This window comes from Acanthaster planci, linkage group LG01 (assembly GCF_054643075.1).
Source record: "Acanthaster planci isolate LZ-2023a linkage group LG01, COTS_SCS, whole genome shotgun sequence".
Classification (NCBI taxonomy): domain Eukaryota; kingdom Metazoa; phylum Echinodermata; class Asteroidea; order Valvatida; family Acanthasteridae; genus Acanthaster; species Acanthaster planci.
Window position 1 is genome coordinate 5459110 of NC_141777.1, and position 25247 is coordinate 5484356.

General features: G+C 40.1%; 3 protein-coding genes across 5 annotated transcripts; 2 read left to right on the top strand and 1 right to left on the bottom strand.

The window, feature by feature from the left end:
• The first annotated feature begins 2 nt into the window (after positions 1-2).
• Positions 3-10045, top strand: LOC110981906 (ras-related protein Rab-32B-like). Of its 3 annotated transcripts, none has more exons than XM_087139095.1 (10): positions 3-130; positions 874-1102; positions 2224-2880; positions 3229-3325; positions 3633-3689; positions 4255-4287; positions 4496-4523; positions 4693-4767; positions 5903-6011; positions 7018-10045. In XM_087139095.1, exons 5-10 carry the CDS (start codon positions 3664-3666, stop codon positions 7191-7193), a joined length of 447 nt encoding a protein of 148 aa, XP_086995221.1. In that variant the 5' UTR covers positions 3-130; positions 874-1102; positions 2224-2880; positions 3229-3325; positions 3633-3663; the 3' UTR covers positions 7194-10045. The 3 variants fall into 3 exon arrangements, with proteins under 3 accessions (XP_086995221.1, XP_086995215.1, XP_086995217.1); XM_087139089.1 differs by lacking the exon at positions 3-130 and adding an exon at positions 279-422; XM_087139091.1 differs by lacking the exon at positions 3-130 and adding an exon at positions 448-679.
• Positions 10046-10507: 462 nt separating this feature from the next.
• Positions 10508-16500, bottom strand: LOC110981933 (mitochondrial import inner membrane translocase subunit Tim9-like). Its single transcript, XM_022239978.2, has 4 exons — positions 16356-16500; positions 13572-13695; positions 12826-12921; positions 10508-11860 (listed from the first exon to the last, which is right to left on the bottom strand). The coding sequence occupies exons 2-4, from the start codon at positions 13626-13628 to the stop codon at positions 11726-11728; spliced, it is 288 nt and encodes a 95-aa protein (XP_022095670.1). The 5' UTR covers positions 13629-13695; positions 16356-16500; the 3' UTR covers positions 10508-11725.
• Positions 16501-16603: 103 nt separating this feature from the next.
• Positions 16604-25174, top strand: LOC110981901 (DNA replication complex GINS protein PSF1-like). The gene is made up of 8 exons (XM_022239911.2): positions 16604-16782; positions 18875-18942; positions 19219-19314; positions 20643-20733; positions 21601-21681; positions 22171-22203; positions 22332-22406; positions 23787-25174. The coding sequence occupies exons 1-8, from the start codon at positions 16708-16710 to the stop codon at positions 23853-23855; spliced, it is 588 nt and encodes a 195-aa protein (XP_022095603.1). The 5' UTR covers positions 16604-16707; the 3' UTR covers positions 23856-25174.
• Positions 25175-25247: the final 73 nt, after the last annotated feature.

Consider the following 25247-nt stretch of genomic DNA (forward strand, 5'->3'; position numbering starts at 1 on the left):
CCAACAAAGTGACTTGATTGTAACCTGAAGCAGACACCATTTATTCAGAAGGATAACAGCATTTTGAAAATAAATAGCGCGGTAAATTTGTGCTTTGTTACATATACTGTATTACAACTTGAGCTACTAAGTAAGTGGGTCCTTTTCCAAGTTAAAGATTCTACTAATCACACACACCCCCTTATTAATATTACCAAATACAGGCGGATATCATAGACCCATGGACCATTAAATAGTCTGGTACTACTGCTTTGCTGTATATTTGTGAGTCCTTAATTTAAGTTACCAGACACACGATAACCTCTGCTGTGTGATGGCCTGTGTCATCACCTGATGAAAACTGTCCCTTTTTGTCTTTCACCTTGCGTATGGAGTTGACTAACGGAGTGAAACCACGGTAGATAGTGATATATTGGAGCTAGGTAAATCAGCTATGAGCGGTTGTTCAGTTACCACGTCATTTTGCGTCCGATCATGGAGACATGTTGCTTCATCAAGTTCATGTTTACTCTCCTGGCGCGCCTAGTCCTTTCTATCGCCCGACCGGGGATTGTATATTTGCCCGGGGACCCTGCAGGCCCTGCTCCTATTATAGAGGGGAGAGCTACATTCAATTAGCCTATGTGGTTTCCGTTAAAAACTGAATTGGATTACAGAAAAATTGACACCCCTTTTAATTGTATGTTATTATCAAGCTTGGCCTTAAAACATAACAGAGTAACTACATGTATGGAATATAGCCTTCCAGGGCCATGTGAAGCAAAATTATTAAAAAAAAGTTCTTAGAGACAGTCAAGTGTACATGTACATGTCACAGATGGTGTTGAGGAAAATTTGACATGATATGTATACCCAAATTGATTTTTACTGTAGTTTCATCCACACGGAGTCGAGTAAGTGAACTGGAGTGGAACATTCTGATGGATGCATACGTGTATTAAAATACACATGTACGAACATTCACAACTTTTTAACTTGGGATACACTCGGAGAAACAATGAGGAGTAGGAGGAGTTGAGACTTTCACCCGTCATGTCATCATCGGAGAAACAAGTGACCGAACACCTGTACAAGGTGCTGGTTATCGGCGAGTTTGGAGTTGGTCAGTATTAACAGTTCTTGATATATAACGGGTTTTGCCCTTACCCAACGTATCTGTTATTAATAAACACTGTATGCTCAATGCTTGTCCGAGAGCTTGCCAAAAAGTCACTAGCTTACTCGGGTGGGATAGTTCTTGAGACACCCTTATGTTATGATTTCCTACAGACACGTAAATGATGACCCCTGTCAGGAAAATGACTCCCAAGAAAGACTCTTATCAACTGTCAATAGAAACCCTTGTCTTTTTTTATCCATGTGGTGTCAGTATTCATCAGGATGCCAGTGATACCTCCAAGCAGAGAGCTTGCTTTTCTCATTCTAACACAAACTAAAACTCAAAAGTGGCCCTGTTAACTCCTGACTCATTTTTACAGACAGGTTGCGTGCTCTTGCAGTTTATTGCAGTTGTGATTGAGCAGATATTTAACATGTTTTCATTTCATGCGAATTGCAATTTATTTATTTATTTTTTTTTTAACTCTGGTCCCAAAATGCAATTGAATCAATACCCACGAGCTGTTTCCAGAAATCAGTCTTAGGGCTGAATTGTATAATTTGTTAGCCTTTTGTATTAAAAAATGAAAAGAGAATCGTGGTTTCAAAGATGGATTTGTGCCGGGGAGATGTAAATTATTTTTTGGATTTTTTGCCCCGCCCGACGTGTATTTCAACACCGTATACTGAGTGTATACCCCCAAGGCTTGTGAAAAAACCACAGGCGTACTCGGGTGGGACTCAAACCCACGACATCCTGCATACTAGTGCAGACGTCTTAACCACTTGACCACCAAGCTTGCTGGTGTCGGCTGGCTGGTTCGAATCAGATGTAGTAGTGGGTACCACAAACAACTAACTATTTCAAAGATAAATTTGGCCCGGGGAGATGTAAATTTTAAGATCATGGTTATGGTCAAGTGATCACATTAAATGTAAGAATTTTTAGTCTTTGGAACTCCAAGCACATATACTCCACATGGCATTGATGTGATCTGGCATTTTTAAGGTAGAGTAATAAACATTGCTAATTTGTTTTCACATTTGATTTAATCAATTGTTATATAATGTTATATCAACCAAATGCAGTGTAATTTTTTTCTCTGTTTCTTGTCTTTACTGCAGGTAAGGTATGTATATTTCAAATGCGATGGTATTCATCAGCCTCTGTCCATGCAGTTTCATCAAAGGAGAACAGCAGTTTTAAGGTTTAAGTTTAAGATTTTAAGGTAAGGTTATCGTGTTGAAGGAGGGGGGGTATGTCATAAGTGAAATGACCCACAAATGTGTGTTATTTTAAAGATTGAATAGTTATTCTATTGTCTAGCAGTGTTGTATTTGAGCCCATCACAAGTCCCTGCAAGTCCCTGTCTGTCCATCATAAGTTATTCAGTCTTAAGCTGAGTCACAGTCTAAAGAGTCAGTGGCTAACTTTATTTTTCTGTGGTCATTCATTGATCTGTAAAAACATGTACATGGCAGTAAGCCAATCAGCTTATGTTTCTTGAAATTGCTTATAACGAGCCAATGTTGGGTTTACAGTTCGAACACAAAACCCTGTACACTGAGCACCCAGAAAATGTGACCATTCAAATGGTCATTGTTGTATTTTGGACATTCAACGGTGCTATTCTAAAGTTTGTATTCATGGTTAATCTTTAAATGTTTTCTGAACAGTGTTTGTTTGGTTAATAACTGACACTGATAAGTTTATATTAGTCGCTGTGAAAGAAGTGTTACTTTTATCTTTCCAGACATCAATCATAAGAAGATATACAGAGGGTAAGACACATCAGCAGTTTGCCATTTGAAGTAAAAGTTGCATTAGATGTTCACGAGTCATGACTATTTTTTTCTGCGAGAAAACTTCCGCATTTCATCCCAACTCTATTGTATATCTTTTTTGTTGTAGGTGATGTACGTAATATGCCATGTTTTGTTGAAACAGATATAAAAGGACATGAAGCTTGTTCGGGTGATGATATAGCTGTCGGCTTTCTGTGTGCTTTAGTTTGCAACATTATCCCAATCCGTGACTTTTGCTCAGTTGGAGTAGATGCATGTTGAGGTAGCATTGGTTTAAATTTGATGGCAAGGAAACGGGTTGATTGTGTTTTGGACATTTAACAGATAGGTTTTCACCAAACTACAAGCTGACGATTGGCGTCGATTTTGCCCTGAAACCTATTGATTGGGACAACACGAAAAGAATAAACCTACAGCTGTGGTAAGCTGCTGGTTGGATAATTCTGATTAACATAAGATATGAGAGTCATCTTAGAATATCAAGAACACATGTTTTCTTAAATGTATGACATCAGTCATAATAAGTAGAAATGTAGGAAAACAAAAACTAATGCTCCAAATGAATCTAACTGTTACATTTCAGTTCCAGTTTGTTGCAATTCCCATTGTTATCAGTGTTTGATTTTCCAATCATATCAAACACCTTCTACAAGTTTTGGTCTTTTCAAAGTATAAGGATAGTTCAGTTACATGAAACAACCGTCCTTTGTATTTCATTGAAACTACAGGGATATTGCCGGCCATGAAAGATTTGGTCACATGACAAGAGTGTACTATAAATATGCGTAAGTAATTCCATATCATCTGTGAAAAGTAACATCCAACTTGTCAAGCTATAACCTCGGCCAAATCTAGCTGGTTCCCTTCCCTGGTACCCTGCACAATGTCGTTTCTCATTGTGTGGTCTGTACATGTACTCCAGCTGAAGATAACAACATTGACTGGTGACGGTATGCTAATGATGATGTAACCCATTGACTGGTGACGGTATGCTAATGATGATGTAACCCATTGACTGGTGACGGTATGCTAATGATGATGTAACCCAACCGTTTTGGCCAGGATTGTTTGAATTTGTCTATAATTCAGTATGTGGATGACACACCATTTGGGGCAGTTTTCTTACGTTTTTCTTTGGATAACAAAGTTGCAGCTTAAGGTTGAATAAAAGAATTTACATGTAGGACATATCCTGAACTAAGTAACTTTGTACTCTGTACTCAGGGTACGTATATCGTGTCTGAAGGTGACTACGTAAATGACGTGTAAGAAAAGAGATCAGCTTCTACAGTAAAGGCAAATTGATTTCCCTGCTGAATTTCTTGTTTCCAATTGTTCTCCTTTCTGCAGGATTGCTGCTGTTATAGTCTTTGACTTATCAAGGTATGATAGAACTCAAATCAGTTGGTGGTCCAAATTGTTTGCATGGTCATGTGGTTTAACCTCTTCTTTATGTAAAGGTTTTCATACCGAGGAAACATCACTGCCCTCCCAAAATTGACACATTGTTGTTTTCTGTATTTTTTCATTGTATTCTAAAGTCAGTCATTTGTTACAAAATTAGAGTTTGTAATGTGCTTGTCTTTTTCAGACCAGCCACATTTGACTCGGTCCTAAAGGTAAGATGTTTGTAGTTTGGTCTTTCCTCTAGAGATAATTCCGTGTCAGGTTTCCTTACTTCAATATTAAAAGCTCTTTTTTGAAGATCAAGGTGAATATTTTTGTCAATTTTAATTGTTTTTTGTGTTGTTACCAGACAATAAAAAATGTAAAATTTTTCTTTTGTAGTGGTACTCTGACGTGAATCAGAAAGTGATGCTTGCCAATGAACAACCGGTGCCTGTCCTCCTCTTAGCAAATAAGGTATCGAATCACTTCATTTTTGGCAGTTATTGTGGTTTTACAGACAGCATGTTATCTTGGCCGTTTTCCAATACTCAACTTCGTCTCCGTCTCGGGATTCGTGTAGGAAACCAATCCCTGATTGTGGGCCTGAAGTGTTTAACTTAAATTGAAGTACTGTAATGTTTGGCTCTTTTGCATCTTACTTGATGTTTTGTGGCACTATCAGACTTACTATTGCGTTTACAACCTTAAAGTCGGGAAGTAAAAAAAAACAGTTGGAGCCTGAGATGGAGTATTGGAAAACGCCCTTACTCTTTGTTATTTGGAGCTCCATTGGTTTTGGCTTGGCAGATGGGGGCACTGAAGGAGCTCATTCACCAGGCCTGGCCCCCATGGCCATACCACTCTATTTCTTGAGATCCCATAGATGGGGTCAGCAGTCTGCATGTACATGAGGATGGGTCCATTTAGGTCACAACCAGTGGCATATCCGGGGCGGGGAACTCAAAAATTTGCACTAAAACCCTAAAAAAAACAACACCGTGAAATGAAGGCAAGGATGTTGGGACCGTGATAAGGCTTTTGATAGGGTTTCTTCCCCAACATCATGTTGAATGAGCCCAAAAGCCACATTCGCTTTTGAATTCCCCCCCCCCGAATCAAAATCTGGATACACTCATGTAACTAGCTGCCGGATTCAAACACCCAGCCCAATGTTTGGTACATACAAACCCTAACCAGAAATCCAGAAGGCCTACACCCCAGTAGGAGTGTTGTGCTGAATATACAATACCCTTAGTATATAGTGTCTTTGCATGGACACCAGTCATGGAAGCAGTCTACGTCTTAGTGCATCTTCAGCTATTGTATATATGACTCATGTCTATTGCCGCTGTTTCATCTTAGACTCATTTCAAAGAAAAACTACAGTCATAATTCAATTCGTTCTCTGTCGTTGTTATGCCTTCTTTCCAAGAATCAAAACTTACGCTGATGTGAATAAGATTAGGGATTCAAATTCCAAACATTAGACATACTTTTCCCCTGCTTATGGAGTACATTGCTTAACATTTGTAGGTCTGTATACTTGTACGTGTACGATCCATTCTGTTCATATTTGATAGTGCTCAGTTCTTTTTAAATTCGATTTCAGTGTGATCTGGAAGACACAGTGTTAGATGCTAAAATGCTGGAGGATTTTTGCCATAAGCACAACTTCATCGGCTGGTTTGCGACGTCAGCTAAAGACAACATCAACATTGGTATGACTACACTTTTCCTGCTTAGCAAGCAATGTGACAAACGTCATGGGGCTTGAACCCTGACGGTATCGTGGTGTAGTGTGAATGACAGGTATTGATTTGAGAGAGGGTCCAGACTAGCTTGCGGAGGTTCATGTCAAATATTGACAATGAATGAAAGCTTGAGAGAGATGGGAATACACCGTATTCATAGGGAACCAAATTTCAGTCACATTCCCCAAGATGGTGTATTCATTTGAAAACATTAATTTAAAGAACCAGACTTTATTCTAGGATTTTATTCCCACCCTTCAAAATCACCTGATACCATCCATTATTCGGTTTCAAACTTATACAATATGTTCAGGAATACGACTGAAATTGGGCCTCCTGCAAATACGATTAATTGCATCTTATTGCCTTTGTACTTGGATTGTTGAGGGCGCTGTTGGGCCAGCCTCTTCCATGTCATTACGTTAGCTAAGGTACTTTGATTAGACACTGAAACCTAAGGGAAAAGCACTTGTCACTTTTCTTTGCTAAACATACTCAGTGACGAGATAGAAAGGATTACTTGCACTGATGACTGAGCGATGCCATCAGCAGTCAAACTACAAAGCTATGATGGACTCAGTTGCATCATCTCCGTCATGCCTACCAGAGTTTTGCTAAGTCTAGTTACAAAAAACAGGGTACCAACAACAATGAAAGGATACCACTGTCACAGATCTTAAGTTGATGTCTTGTGACTTGACTTAAGGCCAGGTAGATTGTACAGGATTTGACTAGCATACTGGTGCCTTTGCTTCATATTGTGCACGCATTCATCTTAGCCCTTTTTTTCCACATGTGCTTGGGCAGTATGTCGTGACTTTAATAGATGTTGCAAGGAGGTCAACACCACCATCTGCAGATCTTGCATGAAAGCCATAGCTACGTGTAAAAAAGAAAACTGTATGTGTTGTTCTTTAAAAACTGGTGCATTTAATTTTTTTACGAAACTGTTGCTTGTTTTTTATCTGTGCAGAGGAAGCCATGAGATTTCTGGTTCAGAACATCCTGGAACTGACGGCAGACGCGGCCAAACCCAACGAACACATCTCCCTACACCAGGACAAGGACTACTTTGAGCCGATCGACGAAGAAGAGGACAACCTGAGTCTTGCCGAGGAGAAGAGTCAGAGGAGATGCTGCTCTCGGTGAGCAACGGTCAGTCTCAGAAGATGCCAACGCATCGGCCCCTCCCAATTTTTTTTAACCTCATTCAAGTCGGCGGAGTCTTCCAGTCTCGTGCCCGTGTCATGCAAGGTTATCACAAACTTGAAAAAAGGGAGTGCCGAAAACAATTTTATCCCACCAGATAATTTTGTTTGAAAACTGAACAACAGTTTGAATAATTTTTAACAATGTTCAGGGAATGTGAGAAATCAAAAAGTATTTCATTGGTAGGCTAGCATATATCTTGCTCCTGTTTAGATGACAAGGGAAATTGTGAACCCGAAATGTTAAGAGTTTGTGGGAGCTGACGTGCCATTTATATGAAAGTTTCTAAAATGAACTGAGGAACCTGCAAACCAGAAAAAGCTAAACTGAGGAAAATGAATGTTTCCTCTGAGCAGAATTTGTAAACTTAATAAGTGGAATATTTATAATACATGTATATTATTTTTTATTTAAAATCTTTCAGAGTTTGATAATTTTTCCAGCATTTTGCCTACATCAGCAAGTTGGAAAAGTGTGCAGTAAAAGTACATGCCATTTTCCATGAATTAAATTTGTTATATTGGTTTGCAAATGTATATATCTGATTTTAAAAGTACAAGTATTAATTTTCTTCTTAAGCTACGCAGTTGTTACAGTGTAAACCATGGGATGAAGAAATGGGGGTAAGATAGGGTGCCTTCACAAATTCCTTTTGATATTATAAATCACGTACAAATGTGCTGGACAATTATGTGAACATAAATATTTGTAAAGAATGAGATTTATTCCATTTTCTGCATTAACGATACCAATGAAGTTTGTTCCAAATTTGTGCCCCCCCATACAAAATTAGTTCCTGCCAATTTTTTTTTTAATGTAGATTTCAATCCCTAGGGCCGAGTCAATTCAAATACATGTAGTTCACTATTTGAATATGCGACCTTCAATTTGATTGAATATCCAAATATTCGGTGGTACCAACCTGCAGATTGTTGATAAACCATATACACAATCAGTTGCAATAATGCACACAGTTGTACATTATAATCAATATAACAGCTTCTCACATCTAGGTGTATCTCCAGCCACAAGTTAGCAAGATTTGAGAGGTGAACAATACTTCTTGCCCTGTTGGAAATTTCTATTCCTTTTAGATTGTTTAATGAATAATTTCCTTTTTGAAACAATGGAAGATTTCTGTTGCTTTTCATTTGAATCTGCTTGAAACAAGCCTCCATAGTGCAATGTTTCTCATTGAAAATAAAAGAAAAATTTTCCTTCCTATTCATGAATTTTGCATTTGAATATTCAAATTTGGAAAGTACAACTTGAATATTCGATAATCGATCCCATATTCGGTTATTTGGCACAGCCCTACTGGGATTATATGTGTAGGTAACAACTCTTGGCAAGTTTTTTTCTGTTACCTAACTGAAATGTTTTCAACACTTTACAGTCTTTTTTAAGAACTGGGTCAGTAAAGGTGCTGCTTCATGCCACTTTCTTAAACTATGATTTTTACACCGTCCTAAAAGTAAGTTTTTGGTGACAAGGTTAATTGTCTTTTTGTGCAAGAAATTTGACTGCGAGTGGTATCCAATCGAATTGTACCCCTCTAAATCCTAAAAAACAGTAGCCTCCTGAAAATAAAGTCAAACTTCTTCCTCAAACATCATGTAAATGTAGCTTTTTGAGCAGAATAGATGTACATATATAAAACATTCCTTGGACTTTGGGCTGAATTATATTATGGGTATCTGCCTTTAATGAAAGGGCTGATATTCCTACTGCCTTTGCCGCTTTTGAGGTTATTTCATGCAGTCATACTCCTGAAAAAAAATGTTACTAGAAATGAACGCCATGGATCTGGTAAGCCAATCTCTCCTTGGTTCAGTTATGTGGGTCTGTTAACCACAGATTTTATGTACATGTATTTCAGTTACTGTGTTTTGTTCTGGAGTGCAAGCCAAAATTTCCAGGCAAACTTATGAAATACGCAAACCATCTCTGTAGAATTCTCAACTGTGGTTTAGCAAAGATCGCCCACATTAGGTGAGCAGGACCCCCTGATCCAAGTCACCGCATGAGCAAGAATATGCCCAGGTTTTTTGCTCGGTTCAGCAATGTGCAGTATGTCAGCAGTCCTGTTTTCTGTCTCTTTGACAAGCCCAAAAGAAAGAACAGTAAGACAACAATCTTCAAACATTCAACTGATAAGCTGACTGGGTGAAGTTGTACATTTGTTGGGGAAACTGTGGCTTATGACGTGTAATTATCTACAAGAATGATTTACTTTGGGGAATTGAGAATATCCTGATCTTGAGTTTGAATTCAACAACAGTATACCAGACTAGAGTCTGGTCAGTGTTCCGTCTTTCAACTTTGTCAGTTTGGCAAAACTCATAAATTGCTGCTTCCTATCTTGTGTAGTCTATTAAGCTAGGTTATTACGTGTTTATTTAGTTTGTGTAGTCCTTATCCATTCTGGGAAACCCCAAATTGTTGGGTTTTCAGGATCATGTGCCTACGTGTATGTAGGTCCAGCACTTTTTAATTACTTGTAGTTAAAGTTCAGATTTCATTCAATACTGGTGAGAGATTCTAAAGTTACATTTTGTATTTTGTGTTAGTGTCCTCACAAATATTTAAAAACAAAATAGGAAATATTTAAATATGTCAATTCATCTCAGAAATGCTGATTGATTTCGTTGCCCCAAAAGTACAACTGAGACAAAGCCTTGTACTTTACAGTGCAGGCCACAAGGTTGATTATCTGCATCAAATGCGTCAAATATATTTTATACAAGCAAGTGCTGAAAAATAAAAATGAATTATACACTCCAAATGCAAAAGCGTCTTTCTTCCCTGTTTACTGTGCATCACAGAGCTTTCCAAGTGAAAAATTGGTAAGAAATGTAAGTGCTGCCCAAGGTTGTGCACGTTGGGCGGTATGCAACCCATTTCACAATGTTTGCAATGTTTATGAGGATAATCTGTCTAACCGGGGGGGGGTTAATAATGACATCAGTGTTGACAGTTGATCATGGGTGGGGATCTTGATAAATTAAGTTTCCACCAGCGGCATCCTCTGGAACTTGTGTGTGATCCCTTGCACTCGTTTTGGGCACATCAAAATCTTTACATACTGCATGAAAATGGTTCTTCAAAACATGTAACATGTTGGGAACGTGTAAGAAGTCAGCTCTATGCAATAAGAGCCAGTGTTTAAAGATATGTATGATGACGTCCGCCTAATGAGAATCATCCACAGGTTGAACGAAAACAATCACAAAGACATCTGTATCAGAAAATCCTTCAACAAGAGTGGAACTTTCTCCATTTAATGTTCATTAACCACTTCACGCCGAGGAGCCCAGTTTTGGGTACCTTGGGTTTGTACACACATCCAGGGTGCCAGAAATCAGACAAAAGAGCTGGGCCTTGTAACAAAAGACTGTACGCGGAAAAAAAGACCGAGCTGCTGGGAATTGCCAACATTTTTTCAGTTGTTGATACCTGGTGAAATCAGTCATTGTTTTGGAATATTATACCACTGTTTGTGGCATTCGGCATGAGCGGATTACCACCAGGGACAAAAGCGCGCCAGCGCTCCAGTGATGAGCGATACAATACCGCTGATGCTAATCTGGCCCGTATTGAAAAGATGTCAGCAGCGCACTGTGCCAGTTTCGGGAACAAAAGAAACTTATGTAACACCACACACTCTGGGCTCTTTTTACAAGGCGGCAGGCCTGGCTGAAATACTCGGGCATCAATAGATGTTGCCTGTCAGATTAGAGTAGCCACCAGACAGTCTTTCGTGTGGCTGTAAACGTCCAGTAAACGAAGTAATGAACTTTTGAAGAATTTTAGAAAAGGAAAATCTTGAAAAATGCCCGTATGTTTGCATGGCCATTTTAATTGAATCCGGCAGCAAGTAGGTCAACTCCTGCTGTGTAAAAAAGTTCGAGATGATGTACTCGGTATTCAAGTTACGGATCAAAAGCCATCAGGTGTCATTTCCTTCTTGCAAGAACAAAAAGGTGTGTCTACAAAAAATGAAATCCATGGCTTTGAAAGCAAACACAGAAATTTAGCAAGACTCTGGACTGATCCAATCGGAGAGTGCTTTAATAAAATCTTTCTGGCTTGAAATGGAAATACGTGGAATTTATGGAACAAAATTTTGTTGTGCCGAGTTAAATATGATATCTCCGCAGACAGTCCCAAATACACTCAAAATATTTGAGTGAGGTTTCTTAAAAACTTCTAAACAGTAAAAAGTTCCTGTGCAGTTACGTTGCCTGAAAGAAACCCCAGTGCTGGGCGCAATGGGTAGAGAATCCTGATTTACGAGTTGGACAGGAGCGTGGTCTGGCACTCAGAATGCAGCAGCAATACTTCTGTCTGCAGTAAACCGTGACAACTGTCCAAGCCGAGTCACAAATAAATTCATTTCAATTACTTGTACAACTGCAAACCAAGCGTGTGGCCCAATCGGTCACTCATAAATGAGTTTTCTCCATCCTTCACTATTGGCCCCCCATCGCTTTCTGCTTGGCAGCTAGGAGCCCCTCGTTCTGTTGCACCTGGTATTCTTGGAAGCGCTGTGATACCCTCATTGTCATCTTAAGGTACTTGTCCATACAGTTGGAGGTGCACTTTGTCTGCATGGAGAGACAGGTACGATAATTTTCACCACTGACTGGGGTTAACAACAACACCAACAAATGAACACGTCAGTAGATAAAACAATGCATATGGCAGATCTGTAAATGATAACTGAGCCCATTGCTTAACCTCCTTTTCTCCTCTATTTTGACCTGAACTTAAGATAATTAAATGTTTTCCAAAAATACAATAAAGCAGCAGTGAGTTGGTGGGTCTCATGTTAGGGAAGTCAAGTCAATTAATCGAAGCGAAGGGAACCAGAGATGTTACTCTGTAACTTGCCCTGGATATGAGGTTGGGTTATACGTAGCAGGGAATAATCAAAGCACTAAAAATAAAAATGAAAGTTGACGTTCAAGATGCAAATTGCATTGTTGAGATTCCATTTTATACATAGTAATAAAAAAACAGAATTAAAGGGACTTACTTCAGTGACAGTTTTGTGGCTCTTCTAATTTTCTGAAGGCTTAAAGGCCGGGAGCTCTTTCAGACAAGTGACTCAAAAATAGAGGTTATGCGTTAACGCATCCTCAGAGGGCAAGAGATTTGTATCACTGGGACAGGATTGAAAAAACTTTGAGAGCATTCGTTGTAACCAACCCTTTCAACAGAAAGAACAGCCTCCAAGACACACCACAGAGAGCCAGCAATGGCATAACCTCTATTAGGGTTTTTTTGATACAGGACAAGTCTTCACCTCATGAAACTTAATAAAAAGAGTCTCATTTTCAAACTCTTCAGTAAGTCCTTGATGGATGGTGTTAATTATGTTGTTTTTTTCTTAAACAAAGATAATGTTCAGTGAGGTAGAACACTTTTGGACCAACGCAGCCTGTACACATACATATCTGTACAAATACATGTACCAACTGATGCATGGTCCAATGGTGATGGTTATTACCAAAACATTCTACACCCAAAATACGCATGATTCATTCGGGAAAATCTTGAGATGTGTCACCTCTTTGTCCAACAGCTTTCTTCCCGTGAAGTCTTTGATGCAATCAACGAAGCAGGATTCCGTCAAACGATTGTAGGAAGAGAGGAAATCGCGAAACTACAAAGGAAAAAGGAAATGAAGGGAATTCTAGCAAGGAAGAACTGATGCCCAGCTGCACAAAGTTATTTGGAGGCTAAAATTGAAGAAACTGAAAGAGTTCACCTAGATATTTTCAGACTAGAATGTTTTCATTCAAGCAACTTGTAGTTTTACAAATGAAAGCAGCTCATTGAGCAAAGTTTGTGTGGTTTGTGTTTGACAGTGTAATATAAAAACAGGATAATGGGAGACCTTTTGAGGCATTTGGTCCTGTAACGATCCCGTGTGACTCGTCCACTTTTGTTAGCATCAAATAGCTAAACAGCGGATTCTCAAAAAGATGCACACAACAGTGGACCGGTCACATGGGATTGGTATGTTTGCCACCACAAAGCATCTTAAAGTCTTCCACTCACATCAGCATAAAATACATATGCATTTACAGAATCAAATACGTGTAATGACCTTTGATCTATCAGATCCATTTTCTTTAAGAAATCTTGAGTGTTGAAAACCCATCCTTGTTGATATCTGATTTGACCTTTTCCCTTGTTACATTTGTTTTAAATCATCCTTACCAGTGCAACATTCAACTAAAAATCAGTTTTTAATTGAGGATTTCTAAGGTACAACTCCATAAAAACTATAAATGCTTAATGAAGGCAAACCTCCTTTATTTGCATCTGTTGCTGTTGCTGCTGTTGTGGATTTGGCATAAATGCCATGGTGATGGTTAGGAAATGATGAACTCTTAGGAACAACTCATCTGATCAGTTCATCCTGATACTCTAGCTGCAAAACACAAGAAAAAATCAAGATGTTTGGTATGGACATGAGATTGGAGAAGAAAAAAATTCCATGAAATATTTTGTTGGGCCCCATCCTTTATCCTTCAAAATCCTCCAATTTTTCCAGTCAAAACATTGCATTCTGCCTCAAGCTTCCAAACTCCTCCAATAATTCTTGAAAATGCTCCTTTAAGGGGTGTCCACGGCCTCAATTCTTCAAAATTCTCCAGCAATTCCTGTTATTTTATGTACCGGTATGTTGAGGCAGTGCAAATGGTATCCTGGAGCAGCATGGAGGATTTCACATATGATGTACCGGTAGGCATGAATTTATGCATGGCTGAGCATAGACAACACAAGGTCTAACGCACAACCTTGATATAATGCATTATTTGCAATCAGCCACACTTATGCCATTTTTCCTCAATGATCCTCCAAAATTCTGTGGGTGGTTTTAGGGCTAATGACAACATACACTGTATATGGGGGCCTGGTGGTTAGGGTATGTAGCTTCTGATCATAGGGTCGGGGGTTCGAATCCAGCTGGTGGAAGCATGTTGTGACCCTCGGCAAGTCACTTTACCATGTTTACCCTTTACCCAGGGAGCTTAGAAGGTTTCAGGAATGTTCAGATACACTCCTCTACAGCATTAAAAATCTTTGAAACCTCACACAAATTTTTGGTTTGTAGTGGCTACATGTATTAAGCAATAATGTCCTTTCCTAACAGTAGGGTACATGTCACAACACGGAGACTGTTCTTAAACTTGGAGACGTCTCTTCATTTGGAGACAAAATCAGTCCCCCAAAAGAGACAATATCTCTTTCTCCCTTTCAGGGCTTTTTGTGTGAGCTTAGGGATCCCACCGTTGCCCTAGGGATCCTTTTAACCACTACCAGCCGGGGACTCAGAAATCGGAGCCGTATGGTTTATATGTGTGGCCGGGGTCTCCGAACTCGGACAAAGGAAACAGGCCCTGTAACAAAAGACCAGGCTGCTGGGCATGACCGGCATTTTTCACTCTCAAAAGTGGTGATAATCCAGCGTTATTTTGAAACGTATACCAGGGTTTGGGGTATTTAGAGCAAGTGGATTACCACTGGGGACAAAAGCTCTCCACCACCGCAGTGGTGAGCCACACAGCACCGCTGCATGCTAATCTGGCCCCTATTGAAAAGAGGTCAGCAGTGCACTGAGCCAGGTTCGTGAACAAAAGACGGTTGTATAACACCGCACAATCTGGGCTCTGTTTACAAGGCTGCAGGCCTGGCTGAAATATTCGGGCGTCAATGAAGGTCACCTGTCAACTTAGAGTAGTGCCTGAAGATTATTCCGTGCGGCTATAAACGACTGTTAAATGGAATGATGAATTGTTGAAGGATTTTGAAAACGGAAAAAATGATAGTCATGCCGGCCCAGCATCCTCAACGTTGAAAAATGCCCCGGCCCGAAGTGGTTAATGCCACAATTGGATTCAGTAGAAGAAACCATCCCAGGCTGCTGTTTAAAAAAAAAACTCTATCGTTTATGTCTAGGATTCTAACCAGGAGTGTGCAATGGTATGTAAAGGGTAGGAAAAAACAACAAAACAATTTTCTGAGTATCAATCTTTTAATTCATTAAAAACAACTTCAGTAACTTACATGTACATGTATATATAAATGGAAAATATTGGGGAAAATTGATAACAGTATGTTGTGGTATGCCCATCGACAAAAAACTCCCCTTTTGAGGAGACATTCTCTTTTTTAGGGGACCGGTTTTGTCTCCAAATAATGGGACTTCTCTAAATTTAAGGACAGTCTCTGAGTTCTGATGTTCACCTCTACTGCACCAATAAGTTGTTTTGTTGTTACAAATAAGCCTTTGAACACATCCAGATCCAAACGTGTACTCAGGACGCACACAATTCACGAGCTTTGCCACTTGCTCTGCACAGCCTGTCTTCCTCATGTGTGCGCCATGTGTCCAGGTGAGCCTTGACTTAAGGCTAATACTGTAATACAGTGCAGTGTGCGAGTGCAGTACAGTATGGGGCAGCGCTGACATCCAGGATTCTCACAAAATGACAGGTACTGCCCCAGTGAAAATAGCGATCTTAGCGACGTACGCAGGCACCAGCTAGTCCGAGGATCGGGTAAAATTTTTTTTCTTTGATCTGCACGTACGCGCGCGCTCGTTGCAGTTGCTTTCACTGGCGCGGTGTGGTTGCTACCAGTATTTTTTGTGAAACTCCCAGATGTCCGCGCTGCCCCTTATAGAAAGCAAATTAATGCACGCGACCAACCTTGTTGTCCAACACGTGAGTTTTTGTGAATTGTCGTCATCATTTGCAGAATACGTGAGACTTTGAGCTTTATGCGTGTGAGCGAGAGATTTGGTCAAAATACGTGTGTCACACGCCTAATGCGTGAGACTTGGCAGGTATGGGCCAATACGGCAAACGTAACGCAATCATGGCAATGCAAGTTGCAACCATCTGCATCTCAATGGCCCAGGTGTCGGTCACTTCGCCCCATTCCCACTTCCCAAAGTGGGGCGAAGTGGAAATGGGGCAAAGTGATTGTAAAGATTGAATCTCAAACCCAAGTCAAAATAACATCGTCGACATTTCTTGTATTTTTCGTAATTCAAGTAAAAATATAAAATTCAAGATTACTTACGGTGATAAGTAAACAAAAAAGAAGTTTCTTTTATTTTCCTGCTCAATCGAAACACGCTGCCCTCGTCACACGCACGAGCCCTGCAACACCCACCCATGCGTTTGGGCAGTGTACATTTGTGTTGCATTAAATCTATGCAATACAGGGATATTTAACATTTAAAGAGTTCAGAAATCCAATTTAAGTGCATGTGTTCTGGTAGTGTCTGGCTGCCAGACTCTGCTTAGCGCAGATATATATTGTTATTCCACAGGTACCATCCTATTACCTGATCGTCGATATCGCGCGGCAATTTCAATTTTATAATGCTGAAGACAGTCATTCTTTCTTGTCGTCTAACCAGATATTTAGTATGTTTTGTGAAAAGGTCTTAGAATTGATTCAAGAATTACAGAGGTCAAGAGATGGAACAATGTTACCTTTCAACGTAAGTCAGTTTATTTGTAATCATGACATGCCATCTACGGTCTAGCTAGTTAACAGCATCTGAGAATCTTTTCCTTCTTCCATCTTGTCCATGGTCACTGATGAGTGCTGGTACACATGACACATACATCGTGTGAAGTGATACTGATATGATAGTAGTAGTACCGGTATATAAAAAAACAGTGCTGACCATTGCTAACGTTTATAGTGGCGACATCATGAACAAGCAAGGAACTACTTACATGAACATTGTACTGTAGCCTGGCTAACGTTAGACCATTCAACTGGTCAACTTCAGCACTGCATGTTCCGGGGGCAGTCATGATGTAGGCTCCTACATTACCCCCCAGAATCGTGGGGGACGTCGGACCCCACAGTTCTAGGGGTAGGCCTACATCATATGTCATGTTGCAAGCCCTCTACATCAAATGTAGGTTAGGCTAGGCCTATGGCCCGTGTGTAAAGTTTACATCATTTAGAAGCAGACAGTCATCAGGTCACTCACTGTCATTTGTCATGTGTGTTTTCGCTTGTATGCTACACTCCCATTATGCCCTTGTCATTCTCACAGTCAGAATGACATCACTGAATCTTGGTTCTGTCTGATTGGTCAGTTGGTGGCTGTTCCTTACTTCACACTTGGGATTCAAACTCAAAGTGGCGAAAATAGTGTTGCTGTCCATGCCATGTGGAAAATCTGAATTATCAACCAAACTCTTAACCTTTAGGCTTTACACCAAATATGCTTGAAATTTCACTGTTTTCACATCCATAGCGCATGCGCTATGGATGTCTCCCACACTCTACCGAAAAGGTTTCAGTCATTTTTATCACATTGCAACAAAAAATGGAGAAAACATACAAATCCATACAAACTGAAGGGAAGGTTGCCCCCTTGCCCAGACGCGAGTGCAATAAATGGAACAACCTCTGACCGTGACAATGCATGTGGGAGCTGGCAGACAATTGCATAGTTCTTGGGGCGGATTGTGCAGTAACATGTAAGGGGTGGGGAGGCAGTGCCCGGTGGTTGGGCTTATGGGCATGATCAGATAATCTGATGACAGATGGTCAGATGGTATATAATCAGTCATGTCATTATGAACGTCTAAACTTCACCAAATTACCTTCTGCGCTTATCATAAAAGTATAAAAATTGGACAAATTCAAAATTTGTAAAAACTGAACTTTTTTGGATGTATTGTTGGAGGCCACTGCTTTATGTCAAGAAGTCCTCACTCACCCTTGTGAGTTCCATAGTCACGATAGTGCTCATGCTGTGCGTAATCAGTTGACTTGGTTGATCTCTACAGTTGCTAGACTTGAATCAAGTCAGATTTACGTTGCTCTCCCTTAGTCAACCATCCCTTCAGCTGCAGCCTGTGTGCACTACACGGTCATCGCGCTCAGCCTGGCAGCTTGCATAACCCTCATAGGGCACCCTCTTTTGAAAGCCTTTATTGTACAACATGTTTCATACGTCATCAGTCAGTAAGTCCGACTTGACAGTTAAGCCAATTGGACCCCCCCATCAGTAATATGCAGTTATTCATAACTGCATATGAACGACATGATGTTGCATAATGTGTACGGAATTTCCACCAGTCAAATTAGTCAGAGTTGTGGACTCGTTCATTATAGTGCACGTATGAATGACGTAAAAACAAGTCTGGCAATGTTACTGGCTGCAACCACATTTGGTAGATGAGCCCATTCGCTGTGTACAAAGGGTTGGCAGATTTGCCAAGTCGGGATTTCTGAACTGAACTCATAGTAATAAGTGGACACAAGAGGGCGCGAAGCAAGTAACAGTGCGCAGTAACAGCATGTATCCAAAGCATAAACGAAGATGTCACAGAGATCCCGACTTAGTCAAGTCTGTACAGTTGCTTGATCTTTGTGTGGTTACTCGATATTACTGCATGATTTGTCAATAATTCCACCATTGGCTAATCACCTTTTCTTTCTAAATCATGGATTGTTACCATGGTTACCAAGCTGGTTGGTTGCTGTACCCAAGAACCAAGAGGGTAATAGTTACTCTGTGATTTTATGAGCATTTCTGTTACAATTCTCTGTCATTCTTGGTCCAGGAAGATAAAGTGAGGCAAGTCTTGGAAGAAATGAAAGCTTTGTATGACCAGAACCAGGCCGATGTTGTGTGAGTAAGCTTTAAGTACAATAAGTACATGTAAATGTGCAATGATTTAAAGTTAAAATGTCAACACCCTGAAAACAGATTAACAAGATATAACCTTAGACCACTGGGAGTTTTCTTTGAAGAAAAACTTTGTTCCTGTAATTTCTTATTTAATGATTCAATAACACTTATTTATGGAAATGTCCAGTCACAGAACAACATACTCTGTGAAGATCCTAAAATCAAGTGTAGTGAACCAGTGTAAATTCTTATTGGTTTGTGTGGTTCTATTGGCAGGAGGACCAGGGAAGAGGGTCAGAGTGGTCTGTTCTCTGGAGTGCAGTTACGTCACACTTGTCTGGAAAGAAACCAGCGATGTCTCTTGGCATATCTGTAAGAGTCTCTCAAGATCCTTTTTTTCCTTCTCACTCTTGTTAGGTCCAAAAAAAGTCTCTGGTTTCTGGTCAGAGGCTGGCTTCAGAAGTGGTACTGCAACACTTTTGTTTTTGCCCCTCACTTTTGCCCTAGAATTGATGTATGTATAACGTGCGATGTCCATCACAACTGCATTGTGTACGTACCGCAGCTACACTGATTTAGACTGGCCCCCCTCTCACTCTTTACTGTTTAAAAGCATTCTCGGCCTGTAGATGTACTTGTACACAGGACTTAAGACCACCTTGTTTGTCCAGTTCCTAGATGTAAATGTATAACATATTAATGACATCACGTCGTCTGAAAAAGAGTGCCTGACTAAATGCATGGGGCCTAGAAGGACTCCTTTACTGTACATATTACTCCACCACACACCATCTAAACATGTTTAAATTACGCAGTAGGAGGATTCCAATGGATCAAGCAAGTTTGGCAGTTTTTGGACATCATAATATACCAACTTAAAACCTTTTAGTTTTGCCGACGTGCAGGTGTATGGCGACACTCGCTGACCAGAAACCGGAGACTTTTGGGGGATCTTATTGCTCATTTGTCAAAAGTCACCGTATGAGGCCTTTGAAAGTGGTTCATGAAAAGAAAGCACACATAATGTACATGCCTGTGCAAATTGTTTCTATTGGTTGCACTCTGGTTGATGTCTTGGAAATGAGAGAAGCCCAGTTGAAGTGGTGTTCGTCACAAGAGAAACCACAAGTTAGACTTTAGGCAGATTGTAACACTGCTAGGCTGTGCTAAATATTTTAATATTTTCAATGAATTATCAGATTTTGGAATCTTTATTGTCGACAATGATATTCAAAGGTAACAATCAATTATAGGGTAGAGGGTGAACTTTAATTATTTGGTTACAAAATAGCATTCTAAAAGCATGTTTCAAGGTGTTATAAGTAAACTTCAAGGCAGGTGGATGCATATGCCCAACAATAAAGCCCAAAAAATTCCTTTTCCTTGCCCTTTTTTGTTTATTTTATGTGTTGTCTGATTTCTCCTCAACTAAGAGAATATATCAACAAATCACCCATTAAGTGCAATTATCTGTTGGACTCCTGTTTTCCGCCTTTAACCCTAACTGCCCAAGGGTTGCTGGACCTAACCTTCCCCCAAAACACAAAGTTAAAGTCCCATATGGGACTTTGTGCACAGAGGCTGTTGGGCTTAGTTTTTCTGAAGTATGCCAAACCCAATGCTTATGGGCCTACCAGACCATGTGTAAAAGATTGCAGTATTACATTTTATTCTGTTGCTGTGATCTTTCACTTTGACAGACATAACCGGCTTGCCATCATTCGAAACATGAGATGGGAGTTTGGTAGTGTGCTCCCAACAGACGTCAAGCAGAACTTGTCAGAGCAGGAGGTACAAATAAAATTTGGGTCACCGTCACCGTCACCCACTTGTATCCGTCTTTGAAATATGGACTCAAACAGCACGAAAGGGTATCATGTCAGAAAATTCTACTCTGAGAGGTCAGGCAGACATTTTCAACCACTTGCTGCCGGGCTCAATTAAAATGACTGTGCACAAATACGAGCGTTTTTCATGATTTTCCATTTTCAAAATTCTTCAAAAATTCATTACTTCATTTACTGGACGTTTACACCCACACGAATGACTGTCTGGTGGCTACTCTAATCCGACAGGCAACATCTATTGATGCCCGTGTATTTCAGCCAGGCCTGCTGCCTTGTAAAGAGAGCCCAGATTGTGCGGTGTTTCTTTTGTTTTCAAAACTAGAGCAGTTCGCCGCTGGCGCGTATTGTATCACTCAGCACTGCAGTGCTGGAGAGCTTTCGTCCATGGTTGTAATCCTTCGTATTAAATGCCACAAATAGTTGTTTAGTGTCTCAAAAAAAGGACAGATTACCTCCGCTATTGACAACTGAAAAAATGTTCTTCAAGTCCCAGCAGCTCGGTCTTTTCTTTTGTTACAAGACCGGCTCCTTTGTCTGAATTTGGGCTCCCCAGCTATGCGTAAAAACATGAGGTACCCGATACCGGGTCCCCCGGCGCGAAGTGGTTAACCTTGCTGGGAAGGGACCGGTAGCTGAGGTTTTGTACAAGAAACCTTGTTGACAGTGAAAGAGTTTCAAAAATGTTTCTTAGAACATTTGCACGAATTAGGATAAATGACAGGATAATTAGCCAAGAAGAGATTCATCAACTTTAAAGCATGTCAATCTGGTGTTTGCAGTGCTGTTATGCAGGTGTTTTTTTTTACCATAGTTCCAGTGGTTTACAAAATACAACAAATCCATGGCAACCTACATGAGGTCGTTAGGCTCTGACGGTTTGGATCTGACTCAGGTAATTAAATTCTGATGAAGTGAGCGATTGACTGCGATGTTTTCTTGAACCCCTAACCCTTGAAAAGTGTGGCAGAGTTGGGAGTCATCCCAAATGTCCATGATTCAAAATTATGGAATTCCCGTTTTGCTTTGGCAAGATACCTCTGCACTGATGATGCCAAATGTGTGCTTTCCTGTGGTGCTCATTCAAATGTGGGCCTCCGCTGGCTCCCTCAAAAAGAGCACATGTAAGCAAGTCTGATGTTACCAGTGCACTGGACTTTTGGCTTTGGGCTGTTTTTGTGCAACTTTTGTTGAAAGTGCATCAAGATATTTTAACAGAATGATTTTACAGTTCAAAACTAAAGGTTTTCAGGGTTTTGTTGCTGTAATGAAAAAGACAATTGTAAAAAATACGAATTTTGTGTAGCTAATGTGTGACACAAATTGACAATTTCTTTTAAGTTGTCTTTATTTCTTGTCAAAATGTTGTCTTCTCATTACACAGGATCGGAAGCCACCAAAAAGTTTATACATTGAGGTAAGAAGTTGACAATTTCTCTTTTTTGAACCTAGAGTGCCAATATTTAAAAAGGGAACATTTTTGTTTCTGTTGACTTGAACTAAATAGCAGGCTTTCTGATGACTGCGCACTTTTTTCATTTTCAGGTTCGTTGTTTGGTTGACCACGGTGAGTTTGAAACTGAAGATGGAACAATAATTGTTCTCAAGAAAAACAGCCAGGTAAGCTAAATACGAGGGTCATTGAAAATATCCTGACAGAGACTCCAAGCCGGAGTTGTAATGACTTGAGTCAATGACTCGACTCGAGTCCGACTTAAGTCACAATTTTCTGCGACTCAACTCAAGTCCCGACAGGTAAATGACTCAACTCGACTCAAGTCTATGGCCAAATGACTCGTCTCGACTCAAGTCTATGGCCAAATGACTCAACTCGACTCAAGTCTATGGCCAAATGACTCGACCCAAGTCTATGGCCAAATGACTCAACTCGACTCAAGTCTATGGCCAAATGACTCAACTCGACTCAAGTCTATGGCCAAATGACTCGACTCGACTCAAGTCTATGGCCAAATGACTCGACCCAAGTCTATGGCCAAATGACTCAACTCGACTCAAGTCTATGGCCAAATGACTCAACTCGACTCAAGTCTATGGCCAAATGACTCGACTCGACTCAAGTCTATGGCCAAATGACTCGACTCAAGTCTATGGCCAAATGACTCAACTCGACTCAAGTCTATGGCCAAATGACTCAACTCGACTCAAGTCTATGGCCAAATGACTCAACTCGACTCAAGTCTATGGCCAAATGACTCAACTCGAATCTTTCATGGAGACTCAACTCGAATACAAGCTTACAAGACTCGAGTCTCAAGCAAAATTTTGGTTAACTAGATACCTGTCACCTTAATTGATTATCAGTATGTCTAAATGAAAATTGTTCAAAACTTCTAACTCAAATTGACTCAAGCTCGGTACTTGACTCATCTACAGAAAATGACTCAACTCGACTCTTGACTTAATGACTCGACAACACTGCTTACAACACTGCTTCAAGTTAACCTTGGGAGTGTTTCACATCAACATGAGTCAAACCTGTCCAGAAATTTTAACAAAACATCCTTCAAGAATATTTTAGAGTTGTTTTGATTTAGTTCAACTTCATACTTTTCGCTGATCGTGAAATTTGATACAGTTCCTAATCTCTAAAATTGTCTTTTCTTAGAGGGACCTCTTGCATTGTGTGGTGTTTTTAAATTTGTCCGCCAAAATCTGATTAATTATTTTATTGACAGAGTCAGAATCGATTCGCTCACAAGTCCAGATACAGCAGATATAAAGAGGAATGCCTTACTACATTTCATTTAAATAAATAGCTTGTGACTTGGCCCCAGACTGAATAACTTGTGATGGAATTGCAGGGACTTGTGATGGACTCAACTATAGTTCTCTTTTTTTAAAATGAATATCAAGACGTGGATTTATTGCTTTCTTCACAAAGTTCAGCCTTCGGCTGCCCAACATTTTGAACATTTTAGGTGATATAAAAGACCACATTTAATACTTTCTGCATTCTGTATTTGTCCCCCTTATCCATAGCATTTTCTTCAGAGGTCACAGTGCGAGCATCTGATATGGCAAGGAGTTCTGGAGCACATCCTGTCCTGATCCAAACAATAGAGGGCGCACTTCTCCAGCTATGTGGCAGTTGAGAGGTTTCAAAACTGTCTCTCAAAATTTCTTCACAGCTACCATTGGAGGCACCCCTGATCTACAACCAATAAGCCACTTGCAAGTTAAATTTGAATAAAATCTGGTACACTGAGTTCTTTATATTCACGTGAACATAACAACTTGAATTCTCCATACTAAAACCACTGTTGCTATACCTCGTGATTCGGGGCAGGCTTTTGCTTAGTTACATAAGAGACGCCTTGCAACAATACACTGTTCTCAATGGATAAGAACAGCACAAAGGAACCGGTCCATTCCAGAGATGGTGGTCGCTATGCAAAAGCTTGCCCCGAATCACAAGGTATAGCAACAGAGTCTTTAGTCTGGGAAATTCAAATTGTTACGTTCCTGTGCAATCAGATAACACAGTGTATCAGATTTTATTCAAATTGAACTCGCAAGTGGCTTATTACATCTGTACACAGGGAAGACTGTCCTTAGAGTAACAGCACTAACGTCTGGCCAATCAAAACTCCTACTTCCACTTGTCGCTTTTAGGTTTATCTGATTGTTTTCAGAATTGAGATTGAAAGGATTCTTCCTGATTTCAGAATTTTTCATCAAGATTTTCTTGATTTCAGGATTTTTGTCAGTTTTCTCCACACGATCTTTAAAGTCTTTAAAATCCTGGTTTACCATTATGGTGTCTTGATGTATTACAGTCAATAAAGAGCACAAGAACTAAAGCAGAACAGAGTGTGCATAGGCTCTGTACCGCTGTGGGTCCCAGAAACCCTCTGATAATTCATTCCTGGATATTTCATTTTGCTCCAATCTCATCCATGTTTTACTGACAGCCAGTGAGAAATGTTCACAGGTTAACTAGAATAAAACGTTCCTAGTGACAAGTGCAGCTCCTCGGCCAAGTGTCTGCTGTACGTTTTCTGTTAAGTTTCTCTGCTAGGGGAGAAAAGCACAGGATGCTTAAAATTGTAATGCAGCAATGGATAGGGCTACTCCATTCAAAGTACATGTATACTATAGATTAGAAAATGGGCTTGAGTTAAGCACAGTGTTCTGCATTAGTTCCCATAACTTCTCTGCTAAAATTAGTCACTTCCATGAAATAGACTGGTACTTTTTGGAAGTGCTCATTTGACAGTGGTTCCCTGTCGGACTTGAAGAAGTTGATGTTTGTTACAGAAAATAAACTCTTTGAAACTGTTTGTAATCAAGAGGATTGTGCATTGCATGCTGCATGTTTGTAGTAGACGTATTTTCAATGAAAATAAAAAGACCTTGTAAAGTTCTGATATTAGCCCAATCGTCTTCCGGTAAAGACCTGAAACAGGCATTTACCTAAAAAACTGGTATCCCTGGACACTG

Excerpts from the sequence above, each read along its gene's own strand:
- LOC110981906 (XM_087139095.1), top strand. The coding sequence starts at position 3,664 with ATGACAAGAGTGTACTATAAATATGC. Across the intron at positions 3,690-4,254 it reads AGAGTGTACTATAAATATGC|GATTGCTGCTGTTATAGTCT; the intron begins GTAAGTAATTCC and ends TCCTTTCTGCAG. Across the intron at positions 6,012-7,017 it reads TAAAGACAACATCAACATTG|AGGAAGCCATGAGATTTCTG; the intron begins GTATGACTACAC and ends TTATCTGTGCAG.
- LOC110981933 (XM_022239978.2), bottom strand. The coding sequence starts at position 13,628 with ATGGCATTTATGCCAAATCCACAACAGCAGCAACAGCAACAGATGCAA. Across the intron at positions 12,922-13,571 it reads AACAGATGCAAATAAAGGAG|TTTCGCGATTTCCTCTCTTC; the intron begins GTTTGCCTTCAT and ends TTTCCTTTGTAG. Across the intron at positions 11,861-12,825 it reads GAAAGCTGTTGGACAAAGAG|ACAAAGTGCACCTCCAACTG; the intron begins GTGACACATCTC and ends CTCTCCATGCAG.
- LOC110981901 (XM_022239911.2), top strand. The coding sequence starts at position 16,708 with ATGTTTTGTGAAAAGGTCTTAGAATTGATTCAAGAATTACAGAGGTCA. Across the intron at positions 16,783-18,874 it reads GAACAATGTTACCTTTCAAC|GAAGATAAAGTGAGGCAAGT; the intron begins GTAAGTCAGTTT and ends TTCTTGGTCCAG. Across the intron at positions 21,682-22,170 it reads ACGGTTTGGATCTGACTCAG|GATCGGAAGCCACCAAAAAG; the intron begins GTAATTAAATTC and ends CTCATTACACAG.